The sequence below is a fragment of the Theropithecus gelada genome, chromosome 15 (assembly GCF_003255815.1).
Source record: "Theropithecus gelada isolate Dixy chromosome 15, Tgel_1.0, whole genome shotgun sequence".
Taxonomy (NCBI): domain Eukaryota; kingdom Metazoa; phylum Chordata; class Mammalia; order Primates; family Cercopithecidae; genus Theropithecus; species Theropithecus gelada.
In genome coordinates, this window is record NC_037683.1 from 29704713 (window position 1) to 29726453 (window position 21741).

The following is a 21741-nucleotide window of genomic DNA, read 5'->3' on the forward strand; positions in this document are numbered from 1 at the left end:
CAGCACATCAACATGGCACATGTATACATATGTTACAAACCTGCATGTTGTGCACATGTACCCTATAACTTAAAGTATAATAATAATTAAAAAATTTTAAATAAGGGTATATAGCTGGTGAGAGATGGCTAGAATTTATATTGAGACTTACATGGCTTCAAAGTTGATGGGATTTTCTAAGTCTTCCTTAGGTGAACCATATTATGCTTCCAGAAATCATAAATCACTGCTTAGTGGTTCCCTACTGAGGGTGAGGAGGGCAGCAAAGACTTTGAAAAATATCTTCAAGGGATTCTTATATCCTCCACCCTCTCACCCTCCCTGGCCTTTGAACTATTGAATTAACCGAAAGCAAGCTAGGGCAAAGAGTGAAAACAAAACATGCTGAGAAACACACTTTTAAGCAGGCTCTCTGTAGAAATGGATGGTTTTGGGAAATGTGTTTTCTCATTCATGGCTTTTACTTCCTTCGTTACAGGCCAAGCAGATAGAACTTCAGTTCACTATTGGCGAAGCCATTACCAGCGCTGCAATAGGAACTAGTTCTGTGGCTGCCCGAGATGCCTGGCTAGTGACTGAAGAGGAATATACTCCTCCTGCTGGTACCAAATATTCAGCTAATCAATTTATAATTGTCAAGTAACCCTTTTTTGTTCTCGTTATTACATTTGAGGCAAAATCATTATACATTCCATATTACTTTTTTCAAATATTTATATCTGTTTTACCAATTTCATTCAGTCAAGAAAAATAGTTGGGTGAAGAAGACAGCATGAGGCTGGGCACAGTGGCTCGTGCCTGTAATCTCAGCAATTTGAGAGGCCGAGGTGAGCGAATCACCTGAGGTCAGGAGTTAGAGACCAGCCCAGCCAACATGGTGAAACCCCATCTCTACTAAAAATAGAAAACTTATCTGGGCGTGGTGGCACAAGCCTGTAATCCCAGCTACTTGGGAGGCTGAGGCATGAGAATTTCTTGAACCTGGCCGGTAGAGGTTGCAAGTGAGCTGAGATCATGCTACTACACTCGATCCTGGCCAACAGAGTAAGACTCTGTCTCAAAAAAAAAAAAAGGCAGCATGAAATTAGTAACTTATTTTTCTGACCCTTTGGCAAGCAAGCAGGGGAGTCAGCTCTGGATCACCTTGAAGCTTGTGCTCTTTTCATGAGGATTTATGTATTTAGCCAGTTTCAGAATTCAAGGTATAGTTGTTTCCAGATAATGTGTCCTTTAATCCCTTATTACATAAGTGCCTTCTGCTAGCGCTCCAGGTACACTGGCTTTTAGTGGCAGCATATAGTTGAGGGAACGTGTGGTTTCTGACTTTATGTTTTATATATTATGATTTCAAATTTATTGTGGTTTGATTTGAGTTTGGAATTGAAAATATATTTTAGTATTTGAGCTAGAATAAAAAAAAATTTAAAGAGAAGGACAAGTCACCAAGTTTTTATATTTTATTCTCTCAATTGAGGAAATTAAAAGATAGTATTCTCGTGGTAACATTTTATTGTATATTGTGTTCCATCATGAATAATGCATTAATTTAGTTATTGCACTTAGTGTTACAGTTAACACTTCACTCCACGGTAATGCGTTCACTTATTATTTCATTAGCCACCATAAAGAGATTTAAAGGAAATAGAAAAACACACTTTTGCTTGCACTGTAATGAGAACTGTGGATTGACAGAAGCTGAATCCGAGTCAGTTCTTTGAGGTTTTTCTTTGAACACACGTGAAGCAAGGCAAGGAGCAGTTTGTATAGAAGGAAGACGGTAAGGAAGGAAAGCGACATTGTTAGCAAGAAGACAACCAAACCTGAAATGGGAATTTTCAGGTTGCATGTGAGAGGTGGTAACAGAGGCTTGACAGCAGGGAGGGCTCACACTGAGGAGTGGGTTTGCTGTGAGAGGCATGTTTCTGACTCCATAAGTTACATAGTGACTTAACAAGTAAAGGTTAGTAGAGAGGTATCTATGCCAGTCTTCATTCTCTGAACTCTTGTATTGCCTCAAACTCTTCTTGGAAGATTGCATCCTGCTTGGCTTTTTACTCATCCAAAGGAATCTCAGATTGTCCATTCAATGTTGAAGTTCTATTTTTGTCTGTTTTGGGAAAGGAGAACATAAAATATTGTGGAGAAGGGAGGGTTGATGAATCTTTGATGTGAATTTTGATCATGCGTGTTCTATGTCATTCTCATCTGAGTGCTACTCGGCCTTTGGATGTTGTTGTTGGTTACAGTGTACCAATCTTGCTGTGAGTAGAATGAACAGCATTTGAGAAGCCAGTTAGGGCCCAGGTCTTAGCCATCTTAACATCTGTGCATATTATCCCAGGCATGTTATGGGAATCTAGTAAGGACTTGTTGGTTTTGTAATTGTAGTTACCCAGATAGCAGAACTGCTGGCAGCTAGAGTTGTGGTTATGGGAATTAAAAGAAGGGATTCTGACTCTGAGAACTGGAGTAATGTGATCAGCAAGGAACTGTGAAGGGATGAGGGGTGGAGGGGAATTAACCATGTCATGTACTGCCAATATATCAACTAAGGTGAAAATTGAGAAACCATCATTGAACTTAGCAACAGGAAAGTCATTTGTGGTTTCTATGACTAATTTCTATGGAGAAGAGAAGGTAAAAGGCTGATTTGGAGTGGGCTTAAGGAAAGAGAAGAGTAAAGTTTGAACATAAGTTTAAACAACTGTTTTGAAGGGTCTTAATGTAAATCAGTGGTTTGTCACTGGAGGAGTGAGATTTTTGCCCAACAGAGGACATTTGGTGATGTCTGGACACTGGGGAGGGTGGGTGCCACTGGTCTCTAGTGGGTGAAGGCACAGGATGCTGCTAGACATCCTGCAGTATATAACACAGCTCTGTATAATAAAAAATTATCCAGCTACAATGTCAGTAGTGTTGAGCTTGAGAAACCCTGCAGTAATAAAGGAAAGGAGAAAAACAGTATGGTAGCTGGAGGAGGAAAGTAAGTGCAAAAGAAGTTTGTTTTTAGATGGAAGATGAGAAACGTCTAGTAGACAAAGAAAAATTGCTAAAGAGTAGGGATAAGTTTTTATTCTCAGGAACTAAAAAGTTACTCGAGTATCTTTGAAATGTAATTTTGTTTACACTAGGTTCTAGAGTGAATAATTATTGATTCCTTCAGCAACTTTAAACACCTTAGTCATTTAGATTTTAATATAGGATTGTTATGCAAATGTTGATTTCAATTTAATTTTTTCAGGAAACTATGTTGAATTATTTTAATTCTTTGTTATTTTTCTTTGCTTTTCCCCAGGAGCCAAAGTGAATGATGTGGTTCCATGGGTGTTGGATGTGGTTTTAAATAAACATATCATCAGCCCCAACCCACATGTGAGGCAAGCTGCCTGCATCTGGCTCCTTTCCCTTGTGAGGAAGCTGAGTACCCACAAAGAAGTGAAGGTGAGCCATGCTGTCTGTGGTCAGCCCTGTTGGAAACCAGTTTTATAAGTAGCAAGGAAAGCATATGAGGGTGAAGGTCATTAACCAATAGTAGGTATTTTGAAATACATTGTACATGAAGGAATGAAGAATGGTGGCCTGATATATATAGGCTAGAAGATGATTCTAGACTTGAAGGTATAAAGTCAGAAGTGCTTGAGATGGGGAAGCTCAGTTAGGGCAATGGTCAGCTTGCGTGTGTTAGACTACCTGTAAAAGTGGTGCAGCTCCAGGTGATTTGGGCCACCTGTAAAGATGAGAGCAAAACAGCGATTGTAACTGGCTTGGATAATAAGACTACAAATTTTGTGCACGGTGAGAGCAAAACTCTTTCTCAAAGAGGTAGAGTTTCAGTGTTCTAATGCCTTTTTTCTTCTTTCAGTCTCATCTTAAAGAAATTCAAAGTGCGTTTGTTTCAGTTCTATCAGAAAATGATGGTAGGTTGTTGGTTAATATTTGATTTCTAAACTTTATTGAACTTGTGTTTTAAATGTTGAAAAACCTGGATTAATGAACATAAAAGAAAACTTTCTTGAGCTGTGTAATCAAAACAATTATTAAACCTTATTTGTTAGCAGTAAGGATAAGCGTTATGTTAATGGCTTGGAAACCAAAATTTCTAGTTAGGATATAGGAAACTTAGATTCTTTTTTATTTATTGGTTTATATGTTAGAACATGTTCCTCAACTCTGCATTTTAAAATGGAGCCGAGGCCTTCTTTAGTATCTCTCATAATAGCTTTTTTCTACCTCTGGTTACTTTTCCTCTCTGATTTAAGCTAGGAGAGAGTGAACGTATATGTGTTAAATCTCTCAATAGTAGCTTTGTTTTATAACTTGTTTTAAACATATGGACTTCTATTGACTTTTAAAAGTTAGGTCTGAGTGTATTGAGATCTTGTGAGGCTGTTTTATCTCTGACGTGTATGACTTATAGCCCGTGGATGATCTGTCACTGCACTGTCCAGTGACACTGTATAGGTCCATCAGTATTGTCTAGGTTTGTGAACTGGATCTTCTGTGAATGTGGTTCTCATTTACAGTAACTTATGTATGGTGCCATGTCCACTGAAATGATTTATTATTATTTTTAATAAAATAGGCATGTTGATTCTGTTTTTATATCTTTACTTTGATATCATTTTGGGTCAGTGTTAACTTTTTAAAGCTTTTGATTTCATAGCAAGCAGACAAAATTTTTTTAAAGTAATACAATCTTGTCTGACTTTCTTGTAGAACTTAGCCAAGATGTTGCATCAAAGGGCCTTGGGTTGGTTTATGAACTAGGCAATGAACAAGATCAACAGGAATTGGTTTCTACACTTGTAGAAACACTTATGACTGGCAAAAGGTATGGTGAACTTGAAAATTTTAGATTCAAGCCCATAGAGGAAGTCTATACACATAGTGAGAATATGCTGGAGAAGGAAGATTCAGCTTTCCATTTTTTCGTTTATGAAGCCTTTTCTAAATTGCAAGTCCGTAATTGTTGTGCTGTGGATAGCACAATTATTCCAGTGTATACTGTTAACTTTAGGAGCATGCCACTAGGTCAAGCTTTGAAAGTTTAATGATCTCAGACAATTAATGTATTGGATTAGAAAAATGCCTTAATTACTGTTGGCTAAATGGAAGTTAAGATACAGAGAAGAAGCTTGCATATCATTCATAGTCTAATCTGTGAAGAGTGTGAGGGGAAAAATCATCTGTGTAAGGGATTGCTGCTTTATGTTTCCTCCCTTGTAGGAAGGATAGTTTTTCATGTGCTACCACATTTAATCCAGGGGAAATTATGTGAAATGTCTTTTTCATCTGTTAATTTGTTCATTCTGGATTCATTTAACAAAATTTGCAGCCTCATGGAAAGGACTTTTTTTTTTTTTTTTTTTTGTCTTTTTGTGACGGAGTCTTGCTCTGTTGCCTAGGCTGGAGTGCAGTGGCCTGATCTTGGCTCACTGCAGCCTCTGCCTCCCTGGTTCAAGCGATTCTCCTGCCTCAGCCTCCTCAGTAGCTGGGACTACAGGCGTGTGCCACCATGCCCGGCTAATTTTTTGTATTTTTAGTAGAGATGGGGTTTCACTGTATTAGCCAGGATGGCCTCGAACTCCTGACCTAGTGATCCGCCCACCTTGGCCCCCCAAAGTGCTGAGATTACAGGCATGAGTCACCGCGCCTGACCGGAAAAGACTTTTATATCTTATGCACAGTAAATGCTTGATAGGAAGTTTTATCACTTTATAAATGAATTGCATTGGCTAGTTGAATGTTGGTGTGAAAAGCTTGAAGCTTATTGAAATTCTTATTTTGGTTTAGAGTTAAACATGAAGTTTCTGGAGAGACAGTGGTATTTCAAGGGGGAGCTCTTGGCAAAACGCCAGATGGGTAAGTATGCTAAATCCATTGAATGGTAAACATCTTTAAATAAATATATATATATATATGTATATATATATATATATATATATATATATATATATATATATATATATGTATTTATTAGTCTGGTAAATACAGCAGTAATGAAGTTGATTTTCACCCGCTTAGGAAATATTATTTATTGGTGGAAGAAGAAAACTTATATGGAAAAAAGACTGATGTCTTTTTTTTTTTTTTTTTGAGATGGAGCCTCACTCTTGTTGCCCAGGCTGGAGTGCAGTGGCTTAATCTTGGCTCACTACAACCTCCCCTTCCTGCGTTCAAGCGATTCTCCTACCTCAGCCTCCCAAGTAACTGAGATTACAGGTGCCTGCCACCACGCCTAATTTTTGTGTTTTATTAGGGATGGGGGTTTCACCATGTTGGTCAGGCTGCTCTCGAACTCCTGACCTCAAGTGATTCACCCACCTCGGCCTCCCAAAGTTCTGGGATTACAGGTGTGAGCCACCGCGCCTGGCAGGCTGATGTCTTAATGAGTGTCCTGGGAAACAAACTCTGAGATAGAGATTTCTGTGTGGGAAATTTACTGGGGAGTGCTCTAGGGATCACTGTGGGGACATGAGGAAGCAGGATAGGGCCTATGACTGAGGGAAGGCTGAACTGCTGCCATCGTTTCAGTGGATACCAGCCTCTTGAGGAGCTCTGAGCTGGCATGGGTGGCCTTTCGGAGTTGTTCTGCTTTGAGGCATGAAGCCTGGCCCTTTATGTCCCCTCAGTGACCAGCCATTGGTGGTGGGCTGCTGCATGGGAGCCCGTGATGTTGGGCTCTCAGGGCAGTTGGGGAAGACTGACTAGGCCAAGAGGTCAGCTCTCAGGCAGCTGAGTCCTGCGGAACACTGGAAGCGTAGCTAGGCGCACCCACTGCCACTTGTTTTTGGGTGGGTGTAATTCTTTATCTTAGAGGTCGCTACTTTAGCATTTAAAATAAATTTCTTGAGCTTGACCTCCTTTATTTTATCATGCTTTATTTCTGTGGATCGTTAGGCAAATCTTTGCTGGTTGCAGGGCCTTGCTGTGGTGTCCCACACGAGCCTGCTTCATTGTTGTCTGCAACAGGAGAAAGCTGCAGTTTGTTCTGTCGTTGACCTTCCCCTACAGTACACTGTTATCACATCAAAAGTTGTTTTCGTTCTACTTACTCTCCTTGTAGACTCCTTCTAAGTTTTTTAAAAAGTGCTTACATTTTACAAAATAACATAAAACGATTAGATATATTTGTTCAGAGGAAAGTTAACAAGACTCAAGTTAATCAGGGTTAGAGTGGGCCAGCTTAGAAAAGACTTAGGGAAGACAGATGTCGTCTTCACATGACCCTCTTATGATCATGTGAGATTATGCATAACGTAATGGAGAATTAATGAGTTGCATCCCCAGGTGGTGAGGGGACCACTTCTATGGACTTAGAGGTGCATTTAGGTCATTTATCAGCAGCAATGTAGAGGAGCTTAGGAATTGCTGATAGTTGAATTAGGTGACTTTTTGTATTCTTCCCAACCTGTTTTCTGTCTCCATGGTGATAAGATAACTCAATATTAGAAACTGAGTGAAAATTTGATTTTAATATGTCCTAGTAATATTGATGATGTAATTTTTTAGGCTGGAGAGAGAGAAGTATATTATTGCCTACCTCTTCTTCTTTGTTTCCAAGTCAGGGCCTTTCTACCTACAAGGAACTTTGTTCTCTGGCAAGTGATCTTAGCCAGCCAGATCTGGTGTATAAATTTATGAATTTAGCCAACCATCATGCAATGTGGAACTCTAGGAAGGTAAGTTGCTATCACTGGACAATTATTACTGTTTTTTCCTGCAAACCAAACATGCTACATTGGCAGACAGTGGCAAATGATATACAGTGCATTTTGTGAAAGTATGTGCCTGATGAGAAAGCTGAACCCCGCATAGCTACTATTGACTGGAAAGCCCAATAAATCAGGCTGTATTTAGGCATAAGTTTGGGAGGGAGAATTGTTTGCTGTGTTAATATTTTACTATAATGGGTGCATCTGAGTCACTTCAGCCTATTATTATTTTTAGGGTGCTGCTTTTGGTTTTAATGTAATTGCTACCAGAGCTGGAGAGCAGCTGGCTCCTTTTCTGCCTCAGCTAGTTCCTCGACTTTATCGTTACCAGTTTGATCCCAACCTTGGTATTCGACAGGCCATGACAAGTATTTGGAATGCGTTGGTCACTGACAAATCCATGGTAAGTGTCTGTGAACCCTGTGTTAGGAAAACACTGTAGATTGTCCAAGGTCATGCATGGGATTTAAACCCAGTGCCCATCTTCCTTTCTACTTTTTATACTTACTTGTTTAAACAAGCAAATTGTCTTTCATTCCATGCTTTCTTCCTACTTTCAAGGTATCAAAGATGTGTATGGCAACATTTATTAAAATCTCCAAAATGGAAACCATCTAAATGTCCGCTGGGAAGATGGTTAAGGAAATGATCATATATTCACACGAATAGAATAGTAAACGTGGAGAGGGATGATTGACGCAGTGGAGAGTGGGTTGTGGCCCCACCTCCAGCGAATTCAGTTAGGTAGGGAGACATACAAGGAAGCAGGCAGTTGCCATTCTGTTTTCTCTGTTGGTGTCCTCTCATCTGGCTGTTAATCATGTTCCATCCCACTTTTAGATACTAAGATTTCTCAGGGCTTGTCTCTGAGTATCTTTTTGTTCTCTGAGCTTTCTCTGTATCAATCAGTTCCAAGGCATATAAATGTCATCTTTATTGTGAAAGTTCCCGATCTTATAGTTTTGGTCCAGATGTCACTTGCACTTTAGACTTGTATATGTAACTGTTTACTTGACATTTTCACTTCAGTGTTGTTTCAGAATACCATAAACCCAACATGCCCAGAATAGGATTTAAAAAATAACCTTCCCCCTCTATTCTCACTGTTCACCTATTTGCCCAAGCCAGAAAACTTGGTGTCATACTTTATTTTGGGCTGTGTCTCACCACCACCCCCAATTGAATCTAGTAGCAAATTCTGTTGATTCTGCTTCCAAAGTATTCTTTGAATCCACTCTCTTCTTTCCCTAATTCTTTCCCGATGAACAGGTCATCATCGTCTTTTTTTTTCCTCTTTGCCTTTCTTCATTTAATTATCTACATAGTAGCAAAAGTGATTTTTAAAAATGAAAATTAGATTGTGCCATTTTGGATTAAGATCCTTTAGTAGCTTTACAGCCTGACTTTAAATAAATTCCATGATCCTTACTATATCTTACAAGTCCCTGCCCATAATGTGGCCCCTTCCTGTCTCACCTGTCTGGTACTAGGCTGAATATGTTTCTATTCATGGTGGTAGGTACTTGAGGGTTCAGCTTTGAAGACTCAGTGAGTTTTGCTTGCTCCAGGAGAACATGTGGCACTTCTGGGTCAGCCAAGATCTAATAGGCCAGTGGGCTTTGTAGGTCTGAGCTCAGGACACAGGCCTAGACCCTTGAGACATGAGTGTCATCTCTGTGAGTGAAAGGATTAAGCCACAAGTGTGGATGAGATCATCCATGGAGAATGTTGAGAGAAGCAGACATAGGAGGACATCAGTTTGTTATTTACCTCTTTGTCTTGGTTTTCTTACATGTAAGTAAGGATAACAAAACCTTTCCTACCTATAAAAGTGGAAAAGCCATAAATTTTGGAGAATGTCAGCATTGGTATAAAAGTGATACTACCATTATTTTCTCATTATTACCAAGTTGCTAAGTGTATATCAAAACAGCACAGAGGCTTAAAAAGTAAAACTCATCTTTCATTCTGAACAGTCATGAGCCAGGCACTGGGTAAGGTACTGGGGATAAAAAGATGAGTAAGACACTGTCCCTCAATAACTGCACTGATAATGAGTGAGACACTGTCCCTCAACTAACTGCACTGATGATGAGTGAGACTCTGTCCCTCAATAACTGCACTGATAATGAGTGAGACTCTGTCCCTCAGTAACTGCACTGATGATGAGACTGTGTCCCTCAGTAACTGCACTGATGATGAGTGAGACTCTGTCCCTCAGTAACTGTACTGATGATGAGTGAGACTCTGTCCCTCAGTAACTGCACTGATGATGAGTGAGACTCTGTCCCTCAGTAACTGTACTGATGATGAGTGAGACTCTGTCCCTCGGTAACTGCACTGATGATGAGTGAGACTCTGTCCCTCAGTAACTCCACTGTCCTGTGCAGTAACTGCACCTGACCCCCTTGAGGGTCTCCAGTATAGTGGAACAGTGCAGTTATTGAATGGTTTTGTGTGATGCTCCTTCAGAAGGTGCTATGGGAACAGAGAGGAGAGTACCCAAGCCAGTCTTCTCTGAGAAAGAACGGCTAATATGAACCTTGAGGGACAAGTAGGAGTTAGCCAAGCAAGTACAACCTGGGAAGGGGATTGTAGGTAGAGGTGGCATGTGCCAAGGAATGGAGGTGAGACAGAATATGGTACTTTTGGGTCTGGATGAGTCATGGAAGGCTTTGTGTGCACTTTGTGTGAAGCCCGGGTGATTGGACTTCATTCTTATGCACTGAGGAAAATAAGAGCATCAAATGTACATTTTAGAATGATCACCTGGCAGCTTTATAGCGACCAAAAGTGGGAAGAGGTTTGTGGGCTGAGTGGCCTAGAGAGACATGGAGGCTGTAAAATACAGAAACATGGGCAGTGTGGGTTACATGTGGTTAACCAGTGTGGTTAAGAGTTGAATAATTTGATTATTGATGGATTTTGCATTTTAAATTTTATCCTTTTGCTTTCCTTAGGTGGATAAATATTTGAAAGAAATTCTTCAAGATTTGGTTAAGAACCTTACAAGCAATATGTGGCGAGTTCGAGAATCCAGGTACCATTTTTAGGAATATAAGTTTAGTCAAATAAAACCGAATTTTTTTCCCTTCAGAATTTCCAGGTTTTATACTTTGTGCAAAAGGAATAAATTAAAACTACTAAAAAGCTGGCCGGGTGTGGTGGCTCACACCTGTGATCCTGGCATTTGGGGAGGCCGAGGTGGGTGGATCACCTGAGATGAGGAGTTCAAGACCAGCATGGGCAACATGGTGAAACCCCGTCTCTACTAAAAATACAAACATCAGCTGGGCCCAGTGGCGTGTGCCTGTAATCCCAGCTACTCGGGAGACTGAGGCAGGAGAATCGTTTGACCCCAGGAGGCAGAGATTGCAGTGAGCCGAGATTGCGCCACTGCACTCTAGCCTGGGCGACAGAGTGAGACTCTGTCTCGAAACAAAACAAAACAAAAAACTACTAAAAAGCATATTTCTTGTTGGCTACATTAGGTAGTTATTTTTCTTTAACTATTTAAGCTTTGGTTAAAGATTTTCCTAAATTGTCATAGTTTATATAAGTATGAAATCAAAGAAGTTGAAGATTACCTGTTAAATTGTTAGATACCAAGATATATTTTTGTACTGTCATGACTTTATAGGGTAGAATTTCTGTATACAAATTACATTCATTCAGTGCCTATTATGTACGTGGCAGTGTGCTAGGCCCTGGGGGCACACTGGTGAATAAAAAACGACGTGTCATCTCAAAGGGATTGTATTGTAGTTGTGGGAAACAAACATTTTATACTTGTAAATTCTATATATATATGGTATATTTGAGGGACCTGGAGAGAAGTCATTGCTGTTTTGGGGTGAGGGGATGAGAACTCGAATTAGAGGCAGAGTCTGTTTTCTTTTTTAGTGTAAACGTTTCATAGTAAAATACTGACCTTCTTCTTCATATGTTGAAATGAAATTTTAATTTTCAGCTGTTTAGCTTTGAATGATTTATTGAGAGGAAGACCCTTAGATGACATCATTGATAAACTTCCAGAAATTTGGGAAACGCTTTTTAGAGTACAAGATGATATCAAGGTATTATAGAAATAAATCAGCATTTATACATACAAAAAGTTAAATTGGAATTATTAAAATATTTATGTTGTATATGTCAAAATTCCATTTCCAGGTAGAGACCAATGTTTTCCCCCAAAGTTTCGGTCTTAATGTGTCTGTGAAGTTGCAAGGTTGGGTATCCTTAGATCTAAATTAAATAGACTTGAAAAAAAGGTGGCTGTATACCTTCTTTCAGTAGAGATCACATGATTCTGTTGGATTAGGGACAAATAACAGTTTTGAATATAGTAACAGTATTTTGATCAGTTCTGTAAATGGGTTTAATTATTCTCAAATAATGTGACCAATTCCTCTGAATTTTTCTTGGGCAATCTTAATTTTAGGTATTTTTGATATTTTACTATTAAAATTAGGCACTTCAGTTTTACCTTTCTTTTTTATTTATTGGAGGATTTTAAGTGTTTCAGAATTCTCACATAGATCTTTACGTATTTACTTTTATAATACATTTAGTTTCTCAACTGTTAATGGCTAAATTTATTAAGGTCAAAATAGGTTACAGTTAATGTTTAAAAATTAGTAGTATGGCATGGTAATGTGTTCCTTGATGGGCAGGGAGTCTAATGAGATACCAATTTTTTTTAACCTAATATGAAATGTAAGATTTTCCACCAATCTCTATAGGCTCTGAGGCAATTAAATTGCAAATTGTAGAGTAGATGATAGTGAAACTCTCTAACTTGTATGATCTCACACTTTTGTCATTTTTAGGAATCTGTACGAAAAGCAGCAGAACTAGCTCTGAAAACTCTGAGCAAGGTGAAAACTCCTGTCTTAAATTGGGAATGGAGTGGGGCAGAGTTCTGGGTGACCATGACAATGATTTACTTATTGTCATAGGAAGTGACATGTATTTGCAGTATAATTGGCTTCCTGTTGTAGTTCACTACTCTTAGAATGAATGAGAAAGCGAGTGCTGTAAACACTGTAATGCTGGTATGTTGAACAGAGTATACTTGTGGTCTCTTTAAATGGTGAAATTAAGATAAAACTTTGACTTAACCCTGAAGAGCACGTCACTCAGATCAAGCAACACCTGTCTTTTCTCTTGCTTTTGCTGTGTTTACATATAAAGCTACCTTTCATATCTGTGAGGTTGGAAAGCTTTTTGAAACTAAATTATCTCCCACTTGAACTGGATTTTGTGATATATCAGGAACTTTACATTCTAGTTGCACAAACCTTGCCATAGGTCACAGAAATAGTAAAACCAGGTTTTAAATATAGGTGTTTTCTTGTTTCAGGTGTGATCTTGACCACTATATTGTGTGCGACCTGATGTTATTGATGATGATGATGATGATGATGATAACACTTCGAAACTTCTTTAATTTTTTTTTTTTAATTTTTTTTTTGTTTTTTGGAGACAAGGTCTCACTCTGTTACCCAGGCTGGTATGCAGTGCTGTGATCACAACTCACTGCAGTCTCGACCTCTCGGGGTCAGGTGATCCTCCCACCTCAGCGTCCTGGAGAGCTGGGACCACAGGTGTATGCCACCATGACTGGCTAATTTTTCATATTTTTGGTAGAGACAGGGTCTCTTCATGTTGCCCAGGCTGGTCTCAAACTTCTGGGCTCAAGCAATGCGCCTGCCTTGGCCTCCCAAAGTGTTGGGTTTATAGGTGTGAGCTACTGCACCCAGCCCTAAACCTTTTTTAGAGTGCTTTCTTACATATTTTCTCATTTGATCATCATCTATTTTGTTCTGTATTTCACAAATTGGAGGACCAGTGCTTAGACAGTGAAATGCATTACTAGATTTTCTGTTTAGTTCTCGGCAGATCTAAGACTCAATCTCAGATCTCATTCCTCTGTGTCTCTGTAGTGTCAGAGAAAGTAGATTAACTTATTCTTCTCTGTAGATATGTGAAGTAGAAAGTCTTTTGTCAGATGAATGCTTTATTGGATGAGCGGTCACTTTCGCTAACGTCCATGCTCTTTGTATGTGAGGTCTGTGTGAAAATGTGTGACCCTGCCAAAGGAGCAGCTGGCCAGAGAACCATCGCTGCCCTTCTGCCTTGCCTTCTGGACAAAGGAATGATGAGCCCCGTGACGGAAGTTCGAGCCCTCAGGTGTGCATCCATTGATGAAATGAATGTATTGGATTTGCTCAGTTCCTAGAAATCGTGTTTCTTTCAAGGTTAGATTCTGGAAAATAATGGAGAAAGAGGTTTGGGAGAATGACCCTTGGGTCATTTGTGAAAACTTGTGAGACAGAATATTTTCACAGAAACATTCTCGTGAGATCTTGCTTTTGCCCAGCATTCTGAGTCAAGCATGTTTTTCTGTTGTCATCAGCCTCTGCTCCCAACAAGCACATCTTCCTGTTACACTGCAGGTCCTCAGGAGCGTGCTGGTTCATGATAATATTTAGTAATATTTGACACATTATTAGATTTAAGACAAGCTGTTTACCACCTGCAATGATAAAATATTCAAAAAAAGTACTTACACTTTTAGATATAATATATGGCTACTTTAAGTTAAAACCAATAGTGTAGGATTCTAGTTTGTATGTTTTGTTTGTTTTTAAACTACAGTGCTGTCTAGGAACTTTATCTGTTCCATTTTTATTTCACTCTTAAAAGTAGAACAAATTACTAATAATAGTGCCAGCAGTATTTCATGGCAAGTAGATAGTTGATGAGAGAAAGTTTTTTTTAGAAGGACTCACCTAACAACTGCAAAGGCAGATGCAACTAAGAGTATCACTTTGGCTGGGCACGGTGGCTCATGCCTGTAATCCCAGCACTTTGGGAGGCCAAGGTGGGCAGATCACCTGAGGTCAGGAGTTCGAGACCAACCTGGCCAACATGGAGAAACCCTGTCTCTGCTAAAAATACAAAAAAAATTAGCCAGGTGTGGTGGCGCATGCATGTAATCCCAGCTACTTGGGAGGCTGAGGCAGGAGAATAGCTTGAACCTGGGAGGCGGAGGTTGTGGTAAGCCCAGATCGCACCATTGCACTCCAGCCTGGGCAACAAGAGTGAAACTCCATCTCATACACACACAAAAAAGTATCACTTTTTGCTCTCCTCAGTAAAATCTAAGTAGTGATCATTAGATGCCCCTAAATCCACTGGGTGAATGGCTGACGAGAACTTTATAATGATTCAGGGCAACCAGACCTGAACTTACCAATCACTCCTCACAGCACAAAAAGACAACCAGTGCATCGTGATGTGATGGAATAGGACACACACAGCATTGCCTAGGAAGGATTCTGTGTATGTGTGTGTGTGTGTGTGTGTTTACAAAATTGAACGTGGACTCAGTTTAGCCTGTAGATCTGTACAGGGGAGAGAGGAACATGTTAAATGACCTGACTGGAATACAGTCGAGGACAAATAAGAAAAAAGGAGGAGAGTGGAGACTGTTTAAAAATTAGGAAATGCAGTAGATTGCAATGTATGAGTGAGCTTGGATCCTGATTCTAGCATGCCAACTGTTTAAGAAGCTAATGAAACAGAGAAATTTGGATACTTGATATGGAAAAATCATTAATATTTTTAAAGTGTGAAAATGGTATTATGATTATAATAAAGAACCTTTGTCTTTTAGATATTCATAGTGAAGTTTAGTTAAGGGATATGCTTTCCAATGCAGTCACGCGTCACTTAGTGAATAGGATACTTCTGAGATGTGTCATTAGGTGATTTCATGGGTGTGCAAACATTAACATGAAGTTGGAAAAATGGTACAGTTAGATTGCTTGATGCAGGGTTGCCACAAATCTGTTCACTTCATGTCTATGTCACATTTTGGTAATTCTTACAGTATTTCATGCTTTGCATTACTGTTACATCTGTTTTGGTGGTCTGTGATCAGTGATGTTTGATGTTACTTTTGTAATTGTTCTGGAGTTGTATGAACTACACACATTTAAGATGGTGAACTTAATTGATCAATGTTGTGTGTGTCCTGATTGCTCCACTGAACAGCTGTTCCCCATCTGTCTCCCACTTCTCAAGTGTCTTATTCCCTGAGACACAACAATATTGGAATTGGCTAATTAATAACCCCACAATGCCCTCTGTCTAAATGAAGGGAAGAGTTGCCTGTCTCTCACTTTAAATAGAAAGCTAGAAATGATTAAGCTTAGTGAGGAAGGAATGTTGAAAGCTGAGATAGACTGAAAGCTAGGCCTCTTGTGCCAAACAGCCAAGTTGGGAATGTAAAGGAAATGTTCTTAAAGGAAGTTTAAAGTGCTATGTCAGCCAACACACAAATGATAAGAAAGCAAAACAGCCTTTTGCTAACAGGGAGAAAGTTTGAATATTCTGGATAGAAGATCAAATCAGCCACAAAATTCCCTTCAGCCAAAGCCTAATCCAGAGCAAGGCCCTAACTCTCTTCAATTCTGTGAAGTCTAAGAGAAGTAAGGAAGGTGCAGAAGAAAAGTTGGAAGCTAGCACAGGTTGGTTCATGAGGTTTAAGGAAAGAAGCTGTCTTTGTAACATAAAGATGCAAGGTGAAGCAGCAATTGCTGATATAGAAGCTGCGGCAGATTACCCAGAAGATCTAGCTACGATCACTGATAAAGATGTCTACACTCAACAACAGATTTTCAATGGAGATGAAACAGCCTTCTGTTGGCAAAAGATACCTTGTAGGAGTTTCATAGCTAGAGAGAAGTCAGTGCCTGGCTGCAACGCTTCAAAGGCCAGGCCAACTGTCTTGTTAGTGGCTAATGCAGCTGGTGACTAAGTTGAAGCCAGTGCTCATTTACCATTCTGAAAAATTAAAGCCATAAGAATTCTGCTAAATCTGCTAATGCAGCTGGTGACTAAGTTGAAGCCAGTGCTCATTTACCATTCTGAAAAATTAAAGCCATAAGAATTCTGCTAAATCTGCTCTGTGATCTAGAAATGGAACAACACAGTCTGGATTACAGCTTATCTGTTACAGCATGGTTTACTGAGTATTTTTAGTCCACTGTTGAAGTCTACTGCTAAAAAAAAAAAAAGAAAAAAGAAAAAACCAACCAAACAAAAAAAAAACAAAAAACAAATATTCCTTTCGAAGTATTACTGCTCATTGACAATGTGCCTGGTCACCCAAGAGCTCTGATAGAGAGGTACAAGGAAATGAATGTTTTCATGGCTGTTAACATAAGGTAACATCCATTCCGAAGCCCGTGGATCAAGGTGTAATTTCAACTTTCAAGTCTTACTATTCAAGAAGTATATTTTGTAAGGCTAGAGCTGCCATTGTTAGTGATTCCTCTGATGGATCTGGGCAAAGTAAATTGAAAACCTTCTGGAAAGGGTTTATCATTGTAAGTGCCGTTAAGAACATTCATGATTCATGGGAGGAGGTCAAAATGTCATTAATAGGAGTTCGGAAAAAGTTGATTCCAACTTTCATGGGTGACTTTGAGGAGTTCAAGATGTCAGTGGAGGAAGTCACTGCATACATGGTGGAAATAGTAAGAAAACTAGAATTAGAAGTGGGGCCTGAAGATGTGACTAAATTGTTGCAATCTCCTGATGAAACTTGAACAGAAGAGGAGTTGCTTCTTATCTCGATGAGCAAAGAAAGTGGTTTCTTGAGATGCAAGCTACTCCCGGTGAATATTCTGTGAACATCGTTAAAATGACCACAAAGGATTTAGAATATTTCATAAACTTAGTTGATAAAGCAGCAACAGGGTTGGAGAGGATTGACTCCAACTTTGAAAGACGTTCTAATATGGGTAAAATGCTATCAAACTGCGTCTCATGCTACAAAGAAATATTTTGTGAAAGGAGGAGTTGATTGATACAGCAAACTTCATTGTTGACTTACTTTAAGAAATTATGACAGCCACCCCAGCATTCAGCAATCACCACCAGTCAGTAGCCATCACCATTGAGGTAAGACCCTCCACCAGCAAAAAGATAATGACTTGCCGAAAGCTGAGATGATCAGTAACTAAGATATTTTAAAGTTAACTAATGTACTTTTAGATATAATGCTATTGCACACTTAATAGACTGCAATATAGTGTAAACAAAACTTTTATATGCACTGGTAAGCTAGAAAATTCATGTGGCTTTCTTTATTGTGGTGTTCTGAAACAGAACCTGCAATATCCCCGGGGTATTCCTGTATGATCTTATGGAACCACTGCTGGACATTGTGGTCTGCTGTTGTTGACTGAAATGTCTCATGCAGCACATAACTGTAATACAGTGGCGGGGGAATGGCGGCTGTATGTTTGGAGGAGGCATAAATGAAACAAAATTGGTCAAATGTTGCTAATTGTTGAACTGGGTGGAGAATACATAGAATTTCATGTCTACTCTAAATTCCTACCATAAAATTTCACCATAAATATAAATTTCTACTATAAATAAATACATGGAATTTCATTCCTACTATTAATGAAGGTAGGCTTTTCCTACTTTGTCATTCTTTCTACCTCTATATATGCTTGAAAGTTTCTTTAATAAAAGTTAAACAAAATGCCAAGACCAGGCTCTGTAACCATGTGACAGTATGCTTTAATGCAGTGAACTACAGAACAGCCTCACGGTGAGATTTGTAGGTCTTCTCACTTTTGTTAAAAGGACTCAGGAGTTGTGTTCCATATGTTTGTAGCATTAACACCCTTGTGAAGATCAGCAAAAGTGCGGGAGCCATGTTGAAACCACATGCACCAAAACTCATTCCAGCTCTGCTAGAGTCCTTGAGTGTATTGGAGCCCCAAGTTCTCAATTATTTGAGCCTCCGGGCAACAGAGCAAGAAAAGGTGAGTGGAGAGCCCTGTTAAGATACCAAGGTTCATTTGAATGACATTGTCACTACTCTTACCAGAACTCACCCTGTCTCACCACATGCAGTGTTTTACTATTTTTTGGAGAGAGGTTGTCAGCTCATACACTGTTTTGTGAATTGGATGAAAACTGACACTTCTATCTAAAAAATGAATTAACATTTGTTTAACATAGTTTTTTGTACATTTCAATTTTTTTTAGGGCTTGGGTCTATACCTTCAGAGTCCTTCCATGGACTCCCTTGCCCTGTAAGCAAAGAGTATTTGCACCTAGACTTTGGCATATCTCAAAATCATTCTGCTTTGTAGGTGTAATGGACTCACCTAGTCTCTGATCAAAGTCTTTTTTTTTTTTTTTTGGAGACGGAGTCTTGCCCTGTCACCCAGGCTGGAGTGCAGTGGTGCCATCTCAGCTCACTGCAACCTCTGCCTCCCGGGTTCAAGCAATTCTCCTGCCTCAGCCTCCCGAGTAGCTAGGATTACAGGCATGCGCCACCACGCCCGGCTGATGTTTTTGTATTTTTGGTAGAGACGGGGTTTCACCGTGTTAGCCAGGATGGTCTCGATCTCCTGACCTCGTGATCTGCCCGCCTCGGCCTCCCAAAGTGCTGGGATTATAGGCGTGAGCCACCGCGCCCGGCCTGATCAGTCATTTTTAAAAACTGCAGGTGAGACATGTTTATTGTGAAAAGTTAATACAGAAGGATAGAAAGTAATCCCACAGGAGGTCTCCCCATCACCACAGTATCATTCCCTGAGAAGCACCTGCTATCAGAAGTTTCCTGTGCCTTCTCTCAAATTCCTTTTTAATCATAGGCTACCAAACCAAGCAAACATACTAATTTAAAAATAGTATCAGACTGTGAATGTTGTTCTGTGATTTGTTTTTTAAATTAATAGAATATCATGTCTATATATACACATTCTTTTTAATGTATACATAGTGCTCTACATGAGGTGATTTTGAATTTTTGGTGGAGAGGTTTTGCAACATCAAAGGTTTTAATTGTTCTTTTTTCTCCGTACCTTTGCCACTATTGAATAATGTTTATCTGATAACAAGAATCTCATTTTTCTAATTTGCACTCTTTTCCTAGCATTGTCCATTGCCTTTTCATTTCGTATTAGTCATTTATATTTCTTCTGTGATTGTGTTTATATTCCATGCCTATTTTTCTATTTGACTTTTTTTTTTAAATTTATTTATTATTATTATACTTTAAGTTGTAGGGTACATGTGCATAACATGCAGGTTTGTTACATATGTATATTTGTGCCATGTTGGTGTGCTGCACCCATCAACTCGTCATTTACATCAGGTATAACTCCCAATGCAATCCCTCCCCCTCCCCCCTCCCCATGATAGGCCCCGGTGTGTGATGTTCCCCTTCCTGAGTCCAAGTGATCTCATTGTTCAGTTCCCACCTATGAGTGAGAACATGTGGTGTTTGGTTTTCTGTTCTTGTGATAGTTTGCTAAGAATGATGGTTTCCAGCTGCATCCATGTCCCTACAAAGGACACAAACTCATCCTTTTTTATGGCTGCATAGTATTCCATGGTGTATATGTGCCACATTTTCTTAATCCAATCTGTCACTGATGGACATTTGGGTTGATTCCAAGTCCTTGCTATTGTGAATAGTGCCGCAATAAACATACGTGTGCATGTGTCTTTATAGCAGCATAATTTATAATCCTTTGGGTATATACCCAGTAATGGGATGGCTGGGTCATATGGTACATCTAGTTCTAGATCCTTGAGGAATCGCCATACTGTTTTCCATAATAGTTGAACTAGTTTACAATCCCACCAACAGTGTAAAAGTGTTCTTATTTCTCCACATCCTCTCCAGCACCTGTTGTTTCCTGACTTTTTAATGATCACCATTCTAACTGGTGTGAGATGGTATCTCATTGTGGTTTTGATTTGCATTTCTCTGATGGCCAGTGATGATGAGCATTTTTTTATGTGTCTGTTGGCTGTATGAATGTCTTCTTTTGAGAAATGTCTGTTCATATCCTTTGCCCACTTTTTGATGGGGTTGTTTGTTTTTTTCTTGTAAATTTGTTTGAGTTCTTTGTAGGTTCTGGATATTAGCCCTTTGTCAGATGAGTAGATTGCAAAGATTTTCTCCCATTCTGTAGGTTGCCTGTTCACTCTGATGGTAGTTTCTTTTGCTGTGCAGAAGCTCTTTAGTTTAATGAGATCCCATTTGTCAATTTTGGCTTTTGCTGCTGTTGCTTTTGGTGTTTTAGACATGAAGTCTTTGCCCATGCCTATGTCCTGAATGGTACTACCTAGGTTTTCCTCTAGGATTTTTATGGTATTAGGTCTAACATTTAAGTCTCTAATCCATCTTGAATTAATTTTCATATAAGGAGTAAGGAAAGGATCCAGTTTCAGCTTTCTACTTATGGCTAGCCAATTTTCCCAGGATCACTTATTAAATAGGGAATCCTTTCCCCATTTCTTGTTTCTCTCAGGTTTGTCAAAGATCAGATGGTTGTAGATGTGTGGTATTATTTCTGAGGACTCGGTTCTGTTCCATTGGTCTATATCTCTGTTTTGGTACCAGGACCATGCTGTTTTGGTTACTGTAGCCTTGTAGTATAGTTTGAAGTCAGGTAGCGTGATGCCTCCAGTTTTGTTCTTTTGACTTAGGATTGTCTTGGAGATGCGGGCTCTTTTTTGGTTCCATATGAACTTTAAAGCAGTTTTTTCCAATTCTGTGAAGAAACTCATTGGTAGCTTGATGGGGATGGCATTGAATCTATAAATAACCTTGGGCAGTATGGCCATTTTCACGATATTGATTCTTCCTATCCATGAGCATGGTATGTTCTTCCATTTATTTGTGTCCTCTTTTATTTCACTGAGCAGTGGTTTGTAGTTCTCCTTGAAGAGGTCCTTTACATCCCTTGTAAGTTGGATTCCTAGGTATTTTATTCTCTTTGAAGCAATTGTGAATGGAAGTTCATTCCTGATTTGGCTCTCTGTTTGTCTGTTACTGGTGTATAAGAATGCTTGTGATTTTTGCACATTAATTTAGTGTCCTGAGACTTTGCTGAAGTTGCTTATCAGCTTAATGAGATTTTGGGCTGAGACAATGGGGTTTTCTAAATATACAATCATGTCATCTGCAAACAGG

At 39.3% G+C, this 21741-nt stretch overlaps 1 protein-coding gene across 2 annotated transcripts in view; it reads left to right on the forward strand.

Annotated features, from left to right (window-relative positions):
• The window catches only part of ECPAS (Ecm29 proteasome adaptor and scaffold), a 131803-nt gene that overhangs the window by 88049 nt on the left and 22013 nt on the right, over window positions 1–21741 (forward strand). For both annotated transcript variants that reach the window (XM_025359243.1, XM_025359242.1), the window contains exons 24-35: window positions 479–602; window positions 3296–3441; window positions 3863–3917; window positions 4717–4831; window positions 5794–5862; window positions 7565–7682; window positions 7951–8118; window positions 10676–10755; window positions 11686–11791; window positions 12545–12592; window positions 13786–13907; window positions 18418–18568. In XM_025359243.1, coding sequence (XP_025215028.1) covers window positions 479–602; window positions 3296–3441; window positions 3863–3917; window positions 4717–4831; window positions 5794–5862; window positions 7565–7682; window positions 7951–8118; window positions 10676–10755; window positions 11686–11791; window positions 12545–12592; window positions 13786–13907; window positions 18418–18568 — 1302 coding nt within the window. The remainder of the gene's footprint in view (window positions 1–478; window positions 603–3295; window positions 3442–3862; window positions 3918–4716; window positions 4832–5793; window positions 5863–7564; window positions 7683–7950; window positions 8119–10675; window positions 10756–11685; window positions 11792–12544; window positions 12593–13785; window positions 13908–18417; window positions 18569–21741) is intronic.